The 12,520-nt window shown below is 55.4% G+C and overlaps 1 protein-coding gene across 1 annotated transcript; it reads right to left on the reverse strand.

Moving 5' to 3' along the window:
• Positions 1-3,614: 3,614 nt before the first annotated feature.
• On the reverse strand, positions 3,615-10,005 carry LOC136287918 (nucleolar pre-ribosomal-associated protein 1-like). Its single transcript, XM_066180605.1, has 4 exons — positions 9,843-10,005; positions 9,393-9,644; positions 6,333-6,472; positions 3,615-5,149 (listed from the first exon to the last, which is right to left on the reverse strand). The coding sequence occupies exons 1-4, from the start codon at positions 10,003-10,005 to the stop codon at positions 5,075-5,077; spliced, it is 630 nt and encodes a 209-aa protein (XP_066036702.1). The 3' UTR covers positions 3,615-5,074.
• Between the last annotated feature and the right edge of the window lie 2,515 nt (positions 10,006-12,520).

Here is a 12,520-nt window from a genome sequence, read left to right on the forward strand (position 1 = left end):
AACTAAAATGGGCTACTTTTAGAAAACAGTTCCTTTATCTCCACAGAAAAGCAAACCTTCCCTTCTGCTGTGGACTTTGTAAACAGCCAGAGAAAACACTGGAGGAAATACAAACCCCCATCACATACCTTTTAGCAGCTTGCTAAAATCAAAGTTGCTTTGTGCTACCAAGTGGGGCACAACCTTCTGATAAAGACATGACCTGAAGCAGTGCAGCTTTCAGAAGCAGCATCTCAGCATCATCTGAACCTAAACAAAATATTTCCATAATTGGCTTCTCCTTCCTTCACAGCAAGAGTGGAGTGTCGCACCTCCATTACCCAGCACAAGCATTAGCAACTTTATTTCCAGCACGCTTGCCTAGGAAATGACCTGCCGTCTTCCCAACAGGAATGAGAAAAACACCCACAGAATCCCCAGTTTCCTTCCCCACACCTTCCTGTATGAATACTTTCAAAACTAAATCCACTTATTCGGTGCTTAGATCGAGAGCTGCCGTTTCTAATTTGACTCACAAGTGCTCACACATATAAAGCACAACCTGAGCATCTGAATACTCCCTGTAAGAACCCCACCAGTCCCACTGCTGTTCAGTGCAGGGCTGAACAACAGGAAAAAGCGAAGGAAAGGATATGGTCGTGCTGCCGATTTCTGGGCGCGCTACTTTTAGCTAATGTCAGGTAGGTTTGGCTGGGGAAGTGCACGAGACAGTACACTACAGTTTGTGGCAAATTTATTATTTCACTTAAAAATTTCTCTCTTTCCCTTTCCCCTTTCAAAATAAGACTTGTGAGCGTAAGCTTTTGGCAAGAGGCAGACAACAAATACCTGTCTGAGAGAAACAGCAGTAGCACTTAATGCAACTGTTCACTTCCTAGGAAAAGCCATCTCAGGTTTCAGTTGTAACAGGAGGAGGCATAAAAGCTACTTGTTATCCAGCCATTAATGAAAGCAAGCAAAGCACATGAACCAAAACAATCAACACCTAACTCTTCCCTGTTAACTTTATCTCCCTCAGGGAGCTAGAAAAAACTGGATGAAAGCCACAAATAAACTTTGTTTGCCTGAGTCTCAGCTCCCATTAGAAAGGAATTCTCTAGAGGCCACTATGCAAATAAAGCTGTTAAAGGTGAACTGGGAGTAAGTGACAGCATGATGACCACAGAATGCTGAGGAACTACAGCTGCAGTCCTACAGAACCTAGCTGCCCCACTGGTTTCCAAGCCTTGGACTGTCAGTGCTGACATTTTGCTGCCCCATTAGTGCTCTCTACCTGGTTTGCATTTTAATTAGGTCATGTAAATGACCGTGCCTTAGAAAACAAAAACCCAAATGCAATTATGAAGTACCTTTTAATTCCAGCACCTGTGCCAAGACTGCATTGCCACCAGCAATGAGAAAGGAGAGAGCAAACTGAATACAGGCCATGCGGGCATCTGTTCTCCCCTGGAAACATAAAAATGTAAATATAAAATTAAAAAAAAAGCTGTCAGCACACAGGCGGTACCCAACTGCAGAATCAATACTGCAACTGCTGATTACCTGTACCAGCGCCACAAATGGGTAAATGAAACAACTTCTGTAAACATGCTGCATGCAGCCACAGACCCACATTTACATGCAATACATCCACAGTGTATTCAGCTAAAACGCTTCTGGCATGAAGCAGATCACTTTTACCTAAAAAGGAAAATGTGCTAGTTCACGTGCTCTTCAATTCCAGAGATATGAGACCAGGCCACAGATCTAAAGAAAAAGGAAACATGAACAGCAGTTTCATGCCAAACCCTGCGTCACTGAACCTCCTCACTTGTGCCCTGCTTGGTCAGGTCACAAAAATGCCCATTAAAAGGGGCAAGTATAAAACTACCAACTCAGGCACAGTGGAAGCAGCGACACCCTGACCTGTAACAGCACCACAGGATATGAACAACGGATCACAGAATGGTTCGAGTTGGAAAGGATCCTAAGGATCACCTCATTCACCTCCTGCCATGGGCAGAGATGGCTTCCACTATCCCAGGGTGCTCCAAGCCCTGTCCAACCTGACCTTGGACACTTCCAGGGACAGGGCAGTGACAGCTTCTCTGGGCAACCTGTGCTGGACAGCGTCTCACCACCCTCATGGCCAAGAATCTCCCCCCAATATCCTATGTAAATACACCCTCTTTTAAAAAAAACCTCATCCCTCATCCTATCACTACACTCCTTGACAGAGTCCCCCCATGGTTTACAATTTTTTATAAACCTGCTGTGCAAAATAATCTGCATGTAAAGATGATTCTGTGTATGCAAAAGATAAGGCAGCAGGGACTCATGAAAAGGCTGAAAGAAGAAATATAGAAACAAACAAAATTTTGCTGGAAGCTTTGGGCCTGGTATTTTTGTGTTAAAAACTCACCTCTGATAACCAGCTGTGACACAATTTCATGGAAAGCTGTACAAGAGTAAGACCTTTTGGATGCTTGTTTCCTTGTACCTTACTGGAGCACTTGAGCAGCTTGTGGTCAAAAGACTACACCCAAGCACTCAAAATTAAGGGTGGAGGTACTCCTGCAGACAACTCCTGCAGTGAGGTCAAAACTCGAGGAATCTGACAGTTCCAGAACTATAAAAGGTGGTTCCAGGGAAAAAGGGATGTTTGGTTTTTTGCCTTCCATTTGACTGCTTAATAAAGAAAACGTCTGAATTTTCACCTCACATGGCACAAACCTAACACAAACTTACACATTCACTCTGCAAGTAATCTTTAAAATCTAGAAACAATATGTCAACATTGCAAACAATACTGGATTAATTTTATACTTGCATTTGGAATGACACTTAGATATTCTTGTTCTGGTTTGTGTCAATCCTGACTATTTTTAGCAAACAGGGAGGAAACAAGAGATAGTTTCTTCAGGAAAAAGAGGAGTGACTTCTTCCCCTCACTCACATATTCCTCTTAAGGATTTCCAGTTAGAGATAATTTGGATTATTCTGTTTATGCTTTCAAACACAATTACCCTGTATTAGTACTGAGCAATATCCCCTCTCCAACTTCCATTTATTTCAGTGGGACCAAACCACAAAATGACTGACTAGTTTCCAGGAGTGTACTATCGCTTTCACTCTGTTTTAGACACCAGAAGGACAGTTCACAGAAACTGTACATTTATGTTTCTCCACAGCTCGTTGGCAACACGTAAGGCATTTTCATGTGTCCAGTTAGGCACAGTCAAGGACTTCAGCCTGACACAGGACAGGAAGGGAGAGTTAAGCTCTTGCAGATGAAAATACAACAAACATTGGCAACAGTTTGTTCCCAACAGTTAGCTAAAAAAGCTGGTGGAGCCATGGCATAGCATTTCATTGCATGCAGGACCTTAATTTACCTTCTTGCATCTTCTTTCCAACAATCCAGGCAGGTATTTCATTGAAATCGAAATGACTATATAGATCCCTTGCTGAACCCGGGCCCTGAGCCACCATTGCTGACAGCAGTGTAAGGCACCCCTGGCTCATCCTAAAAAGACAAAGCAGAGGGAAAACCTGCAGGTTATTTCCAGGATCATGGTTATACTAATCACCAAACCAACAGATTAAAACTTCAAGAGAAAATAGAAGGGAAGTTAAATAATCAAAGCAATTATTTTAGGTAGTAATAACAGCAGCTGGGAAAGAGGGGTGAGGGAGGAAGGGAGAAGGAAATGCCTTTTCATATTCTTCCCCAAAATTAGGCCATAAGGTGAGGCTGGATGTTCCCTTTATCAAGTAGTTTAAAAGGGTGAAAGTGCCAAAACGAACAACTCTAAGATGACCTGTTCATGGCAGTGGGGCTGGACTACGCAAGCCTTAATTATGATTCTATGAACTCCTAAATTCATAGAGGTCTGCCATTTATTTCAACAGGAATACATAAGAGGACAGCAGACCTCCATCATCTGAACAGCCACTACCATGAACAGATTTGTAACTTGTCCATCGTGCATCTGTCATGGACAATCTGTAAAAAGCCGTGTGGTTCAAGCAGAGATCCCATCTAGACATGCAATAAAGAAAATCCCTCTGCACAGCAAAGAGGTTGCACAGAAAATGCAGAGCATCTCCCACCAGAAATCTGCAGCCCCCTCTGTGCAGGTTCTAGAAGGATTCCTCCAGAACCTGCAATCTTTAAACATTTCATCAGAAGTGCACATCTTGCACAGCCTCAAAATTTGTTTCCAGTTTACACATTTGAGATTCTTTGTCAGGTTAAAAAGCCTGCTGCAATAAGATCAACTGCACAGCTCAGGAAGCACAGCTGTGCCTATGAACTAGGCAAGCAGAGAAAAGGTTTTCCAGTTCTGCTCAAAGACTGAAAGATGAGTCATTTGCCTCGGCCAAGTCAATTTCAGTCTGATTTTTTCTCTGCTTCCCTCTTCCTCCCAGGTCTGTACTGAAATGTCTCTGGCATTTGCAACTTTTTTCCCCATCCACAGGAGCATGAGAAATTGTTTGGTCTGGACTAAATAACAACAGTTATTGAGCAACCTAAAATGACCTCAGTTTTAGGAGACTGAAAAAATTACAGAAAAAGCCAGTCTGAAAGAGAAAAATCTATTATAAACATGGCAACCTGACTCCAAAAAAAATACAGGAAAACAAAGAACTCAAGAGCAGCTCTTTTTGCTGTCACAGGAAGACTGCCCAGCCCTGTTCCACGCAGTACATTCCACCCCACAAATCAAGCAGCAATAAAGTAAGAGGACTCAAGGTACCACCAGTGTTAGCTCTCACCAGGGCAGGCCCAACCGATGAAAACTACACCTTCAGGAAATTATCCTACAGCACTGGATTGTATGATGCATCAGAGCTTTCACTTTGCAAAGACTTCCACAGGCAATTATTTTATGACAAGTGGAAAAGGATTATTAAATAAAGGTGGATTATTAGCAATAACTCAAGATGAATTTTGAAACGTCCCGTACAGTCCCTCCAGATCAACTGACAGAGATTCTCCAGCAGAGCACCAAGAAGACTTACTTGTGATTTTCAGAATACAAAGCAGCATAGACCAGTCTCATATAGGAATGAATCAACTTTCTGACGATGTTCATTCCCACAAATGTGAGCGGTCGCTGGCTGTCCTCAGTAAAATGGCTTCTAGGGCTTGAAAGACTAACAGCATCTGCCGGATAAAAAAGTATGTTAGCATCTGACAATATCAGGTAAGACTTGGAATTATTAGCTGAGCAAATAGTAATAACCACCATCGATAAAGGGTAACCCCACCCCAAGAGGAAAGCTTCCACACACGAAAGTGACATTAACTTTTAGATTCTCTCCCAAATTAACGCTTCCTCTCGGAAAAGATCACTTTGGAGAGCATGTAGTTTCAAGGAATCATTGCTTTAAGAGACGGCTGCTCCTAAGTGGACGACGAAAAACAAAATGTCCCCGAGAAAAACACTGGGGCTGTTCCGGTCTTGCAATTATTTCCCTGCAGAGGAATCCAGAAACCACACAGCACTGGGCTGCGCCCATTACAAACACCAGCCCCTGTGAGCAACGGGATATTGAGGGAAGGCTGTCACTGAACACGACACAGATAAAAATGATACTGGAAGACAAAGAATAGCAGGCGATGGTTAAAAAGCCACACAATACAGTACTATGTTGTAAGCAGTCAGCAATGCTGCACCAGCATTCAGAGTGAAAAATTATTGAACTCTTTGTTCATTCGTCATATTCTGATGAGGATAAATTGTGTCCAGCTAAAATAAGAAAAATGAGGTCAACTTTACCAGCAGCTTCCTAGAAATACTGATATATCAGGGAGATACCTAAGAACATTTACTTTCACCAGACTATTGTTTTGCTTACTTAACTGCTTTTATTGATCCCCTTATTTCCTAAAAGATCTTTTGATAACATTTAAAGAACCTTAACAGCTTGATTTGGACGGGACGATTGGCTGTGTGTGTCATTAAATCCAGGAACATCTATGAACTGAAAAGAGCATCTCCCACTCGGTAGGTGCTTCTGCCACTGCTACTTCCAGAAAAAAAAGAAAAAAACCAAACCAAAGCCATAATCAATTATCAGAGTTATCTACACCACAAAGCATTTATTCACAGAACCACAGAGTATCTTGAGCTGGACCCACAAGGATCATCCAGTCCAACTCCTGGTCCTGCACAGCCACCCCAACAGTCCCACGCCTGACAGCGCTGCCCAAACCTTCCTGGAGCTCTGGCAGCCTTGGCCACTGTGACCATTTTCTGGCAACCTTTTGTCGCTTCTTCTCCAGGGTGGGATTGTTGGGACTGCAGCCGCCAGTCCCTGAATTACAAGCCCCCTGTCCAACTTACTTCACTTTCAGGCTTCCTTTCTCCATCGAGAAGCTTGAATATCTCAGCACACTCCATGGAAATTTTCACGTATCCCTCCACGACATCGTACACTTGGGCCGATGGCAGCGTCCTGGCGACGGACACGAACGTCTCCAGCCCTGCAAAGGCGCAGCGTCAACCCGGGGCACCGGCGCCCCGTGCAGGGCCCGCTCCGGCCCGGCCGCGACCCTGAGGGGCCGAGCAGTGCCATGTGCGCCAGCCCCGCCAGCAGCAGCACCGGTGCCACCCACCCCCTGCGACGTGCCCCGGGACAGCCGCCTCCGCCCGGGACGGCGCGGCCGCCTCTGCCCAGCGCAGCCGCCTCAGCCCGGGGCGGCGCGGCGCGGCCGCCTCAGCCCGGGACGGCGCGGCGCGGCCGCCTCTGCCCGGGACGGCGCGGCGCGGCCGCCCCTGCCCAGCGCAGCCGCCTCCGCCCGGGACGGCGCGGCGCGGCGCGGCCGCCTCCGCCCGGGACGGCGCGGCGCGGCGCGGCCGCCTCCGCCCGGGACGGCGCGGCGCGGCGCGGCCGCCTCCCCCTGGGACGGCGCGGCCGCCTTTATCCAGCGCAGCCGCCTCAGCCCGGGACGGCGCGGCCGCCTCAGCCCGGGACGGCGCGGCCGCCTCAGCCCGGGACGGCGCGGCCGCCTTTGTCCAGCGCGGCCCCCTCTGCCCGGGACGGCGCGGCGCGGCCGCCTCCGCCCGGGACGGCGCGGCGCGGCGCGGCCGCCTCCGCCCGGGACGGCGCGGCGCGGCGCGGCCGCCTCCGCCCGGGACGGCGCGGCGCGGCCGCCTCCGCCCGGGACGGCGCGGCGCGGCCGCCTCCGCCCGGGACGGCGCGGCGCGGCCGCCTCCGCCCGGGACGGCGCGGCGCGGCCGCCTCCGCCCGGGACGGCGCGGCGCGGCCGCCTCTGCCCAGCGCAGCCGCCTCCGCCCGGGACGGCGCGGCGCGGCGCGGCCGCCTCCGCCCGGGACGGCGCGGCCGCCTTTGTCCAGCGCAGCCGCCTCAGCCCGGGACGGCGCGGCCGCCTTTGTCCAGCGCGGCCCCCTCTGCCCGGGACGGCGCGGCGCGGCCGCCTCCGCCCGGGACGGCGCGGCGCGGCGCGGCCGCCTCCGCCCGGGACGGCGCGGCGCGGCGCGGCCGCCTCCGCCCGGGACGGCGCGGCGCGGCGCGGCCGCCTCCGCCCGGGACGGCGCGGCGCGGCGCGGCCGCCTCCGCCCGGGACGGCGCGGCGCGGCCGCCTCTGCCCAGCGCAGCCGCCTCCGCCCGGGACGGCGCGGCCGCCTTTGTCCAGCGCAGCCGCCTCAGCCCGGGACGGCGCGGCGCGGCCGCCTCCGCCCGGGACGGCGCGGCGCGGCCGCCTCTGCCCAGCGCAGCCGCCTCCGCCCGGGACGGCGCGGCGCGGCCGCCTCAGCCCGGGACGGCGCGGCGCGGCCGCCTCAGCCCGGGACGGCGCGGCGCGGCCGCCTCAGCCCGGGACGGCGCGGCGCGGCCGCCTCTGCCCGGGACGGCGCGGCCGCCTCTGCCCAGCGCAGCCGCCTCCGCCCGGGACGGCGCGGCGCGGCGCGGCCGCCTCCGCCCGGGACGGCGCGGCCGCCTTTGTCCAGCGCAGCCGCCTCAGCCCGGGACGGCGCGGCCGCCTTTGTCCAGCGCGGCCCCCTCTGCCCGGGACGGCGCGGCGCGGCCGCCTCCGCCCGGGACGGCGCGGCGCGGCGCGGCCGCCTCCGCCCGGGACGGCGCGGCGCGGCGCGGCCGCCTCCGCCCGGGACGGCGCGGCGCGGCGCGGCCGCCTCCGCCCGGGACGGCGCGGCGCGGCGCGGCCGCCTCCGCCCGGGACGGCGCGGCGCGGCGCGGCCGCCTCAGCCCGGGACGGCGCGGCGCGGCCGCCTCTGCCCGGGACGGCGCGGCGCGGCCGCCTCTGCCCAGCGCAGCCGCCGGCGCCCGGGACGGCGCGGCGCGGCGCGGCCGCCTCCGCCCGGGACGGCGCGGCGCGGCGCGGCCGCCTCCGCCCGGGACGGCGCGGCGCGGCGCGGCCGCCTCCGCCCGGGACGGCGCGGCGCGGCCGCCTCTGCCCAGCGCAGCCGCCTCCGCCCGGGACGGCGCGGCGCGGCCGCCTCAGCCCGGGACGGCGCGGCGCGGCCGCCTCAGCCCGGGACGGCGCGGCGCGGCCGCCTCAGCCCGGGACGGCGCGGCGCGGCCGCCTCTGCCCGGGACGGCGCGGCGCGGCCGCCTCTGCCCGGGACGGCGCGGCGCGGCGCGGCCGCCTCCGCCCGGGACGGCGCGGCCGCCTTTGTCCAGCGCAGCCGCCTCAGCCCGGGACGGCGCGGCCGCCTTTGTCCAGCGCGGCCCCCTCTGCCCGGGACGGCGCGGCGCGGCCGCCTCCGCCCGGGACGGCGCGGCGCGGCGCGGCCGCCTCCGCCCGGGACGGCGCGGCGCGGCGCGGCCGCCTCAGCCCGGGACGGCGCGGCGCGGCCGCCTCTGCCCGGGACGGCGCGGCGCGGCCGCCTCTGCCCAGCGCAGCCGCCGGCGCCCGGGACGGCGCGGCGCGGCGCGGCCGCCTCCGCCCGGGACGGCGCGGCGCGGCGCGGCCGCCTCCGCCCGGGACGGCGCGGCGCGGCGCGGCCGCCTCCGCCCGGGACGGCGCGGCGCGGCGCGGCCGCCTCCGCCCGGGACGGCGCGGCGCGGCGCGGCCGCCTCCGCCCGGGACGGCGCGGCGCGGCGCGGCCGCCTCCGCCCGGGACGGCGCGGCGCGGCGCGGCCGCCTCCGCCCGGGACGGCGCGGCGCGGCGCGGCCGCCTCCGCCCGGGACGGCGCGGCCCCCGCAGCCCGGGACGGCGCGGCCGCCTCCGCCCGGGACGGCGCGGCCCCCGCAGCCCGGGACGGCGCGGCCCCCGCAGCCCGGGACGGCGCGGCCGCCTTTGTCCAGCGCAGCCGCCTCAGCCCGGGACGGCGCGGCCGCCTCAGCCCCGGGACGGCGCGGCCGCCTTTGTCCAGCGCGGCCGCCTCAGGGCGCGCCTTTCCCGCCACGCAGAGCCCCTCACCTTTGGCGGCGGCCGCGGGGTTCCGCAGCAGCGCCGTGAGGCGGGCGCCATCGAACTCCTCGTCCCGCGGGCCGCAGGCGCCCCGCTCCGCTTCCCGGCCATGCCCGGTTCGGAGCCGGCACGGCGGCACCCCGGAATCGCCGCTGCTCCCGCAGGCAGGGGCGGGCGGAGCGGGAGCGGCAGCGGCCCGGAGATATCGCGGCCCGGGCAGGGTGGTGCTCCCGCGGTCCCGCCCCGGCCGAGTTGTCGGGCCTGCCCAGCGACCGGTGCTCAGGTGAGCAAAAAGAGTTAAAAATAGTTACCATGGAACGGCACAGAGTCCCCCTCCGGTTCACAAATTCAGAGTGTGCAGAGCCCGTTTTTATACAGTTTTTGGGCTTGGGCAACCGATTACGTCATGGGTTCTTTGTGTGTATGATTCTTGATTCATATTCATCTAGGGTCTTTTACGGTTGCAAGTCAGGTGAATAGTTTTTTCCGGGGAGACAGAAGCTTTTGTCCGGGTTTGCTGGAACCGGGTATTGAGATGTATGTCCTTGACGACAGTCGGGATGATGGCTGTGGGGCGCTGAGCACTCGGCTGACGGTGGCTGATGGCGGTGCTCAGCTCCATCAGCCAGGGGTCACACCCTCCTTTCTCTCCGCGATGGGTGATTATCGTCCCTCTCGGCAGAGGAATGTCTTCCAGGAACCCCGCATTCCTTTACGCTTAAGAAAGTGATGTTATCCAGTAAAACACAAACTAACTCTAAAATATCTACTACACAGGCTTATAAAGTATATTATTAAAAAACCCACGAATTAATCTCAAAACATTCACCTCAATCTCGTTCCACCATCCCTTCCCACCCCCTGCCGTGGGCAGGACACCCAGGCGGCTTTACCTCTAGTTCAGTCAGGCCACAGGGATCCGGGGCAGCCACAGCTTCTCTGGGCCCTGTGCCAGGGCCTCGGCACCCTCACAGACGAGAATTCCTTCCCAGTATCCCATCTGCAGCAGTCTCTCTCTTTTGTTTCAGCCTTACAGTTTTCTTGAAACTTAAATTTATGCAGGTATCCAAATACATTGGCAATTCCAGAAATCGGTAAGCACATAATATGGAAAGTAAATAACATTCTCAAGAGGGAGTTGCTCTGTTTTTGAGGGGGCGAAAAGAAAGGCTAGTGCTAGCAGAACTAGGGAAAAAAAAATTGATTTAACTCTGTTTTAAAAGGCTTAAAGTACCCATACTGAGATCTTCAAGGTAAAAGTCCTAGTTACCAGGCTTACAAGCCTGATAGTTATCATCACACCATATTTCACGGTTCTAGTATTTTAAAAGTACTGCAGAATGCTACTGAAAATTATTTTTATTTCAACTTGAAGTGAAATTATTCTCTCCCCTCACTGCCTGTGGAGCTGTTAGAGGCTTCCAGGAGGCTGGGGAAGCAGACTACGGGTTTCATTTCCAGCCAGGTCACTTCCATGTTCTGCTGGAGTGGACTTTGAAGCCTGTGTCCTTTTCTTTCTCTATTATATCTGACAACTTTCCTCCCCCGAGTCTGCTTTTTGGCAAGACGCATTTACGGAGGGTCAGTCGAAGACCTCAGGCTCAGAAAAAAATCATATGTTCTGCTGTGCTTACGTGTGCAACAGATGGGAGCAGCAATGAGTCGAGTAGTAACTTCTGAGCTGCCCGGTTTTTCAGTAAATCAAAATATTCTGTGATTCTTGCCAGATGAACTTATCATCATATCCAAGTTACACACACCCCTCTGGCATTTTCAAGGCTAAAAAGCAATTCCTGGTCCCTTGCATGAACCTCAGCTCCCCCCCTTGTTCAAGGAACAATTCTAGATACAAGACTAACTGAGCCAAGCGACCCTTTCCTGCCTCAGTTACGTCCTCTGAGGCCTTTACTGTCCTGAACAGAAGGTAAACAGCCAAGCCCCAGCCCCGCAGTCCTGCCCAACTTGCCTTTGCTCCCAAACCTGAACCTTTTTCTTTGCTGTGGGATTCCTTACTCGTGCAATCCTGAAGACAAATATCTGATTTGGCAGATGAGACCATTTCTAACACAAAATCTTCACCGAGGTTTCTCTTCTGATTTCAGCCTTAAGCACTCCCGTCCTTCTCAGGCAGCCCCTATCTCCAGCCGTTAGCCATGGATCCTTGCTGTTCTATAGCTGACATTGCCACCCCTCAAGTCTCTTGATACGCATTTACATCACTCCGTAACGGCGTCCTCCTGACCCTTCCCAAACTCAGCCTGATCTCCAGGCCTACAGCCTCTCCCTGCAGATGAGGGACTATGAGAAGGGCTGCAGACAGACCTTTGCATGACCCCAGCTATACAGCCCATGCTAATCCCAGCCCAAACCTGTCCTGCTGTTGGGATACCCCACTTACAGTTACAGTAACCCCTGTGGTGGTTTCACTTCACTTCATCTGTGAGTTGCAATCTCCCACCCTTCACTCCTTTGGTAAGAAACGCATTAGTGTCTTAAAATAAATGTTTCTTTTTATGTATAAATTAAGTATAGAAAGCATTCAGAGGGAATACATTTAATCCAAAATCGCACCTTAAAACTGTAGCTCTCAGTGTTCGCTCTCAGTTTACACAACTATTACACAGAAAAGTTTCCTTCAGTTTTTCCCCAAATTTCAAGTGTGATATAGAGCTCTTTGTCAAATCTTCCTGCTTTCCAGCCTTTGGCACCCTGAGGCATGGGATGACAGAAGGAGAGAGGGTGACGCTGCCCAGGGATGGGCTGACAGGACCACCTCCTCGGCACGGCCTCCCAAGAAGGGAATGCTCCCAACACTATCTCTTCTTTGTCATCACATGTCCAAATGCCCTGTGCCCTGCACCTCCATGATCCTTGCTGGGATCAGCCCAGTGCCAGCTCACACACTTGGACACAGTCATTGCAGAGCTTGAATTCCAGGAGTTCGGCATCGAGGAGTCCAGGGTATGTGCAAGGTCCGTGTATGGACCCAGGAGACGAGTGGGCTGGCAAGGCTGAGGTAAAACCACAACTTTTTTTACTCTAGATGCTGTAAAACAAAATCATCTCTCCTCCTCTTCTTCCTCCTCCTCCAATCCCGTAGTTATTTCAGCTGGAGTGCAAGGAGTGCATTTTAAGCC

Source organism: Chamaea fasciata, unplaced genomic scaffold (assembly GCF_029207755.1).
Source record: "Chamaea fasciata isolate MVZ Bird 193981 ecotype frontalis unplaced genomic scaffold, bChaFas1.0.hap1 SCAF_3, whole genome shotgun sequence".
In the NCBI taxonomy this organism is placed as follows: domain Eukaryota; kingdom Metazoa; phylum Chordata; class Aves; order Passeriformes; family Sylviidae; genus Chamaea; species Chamaea fasciata.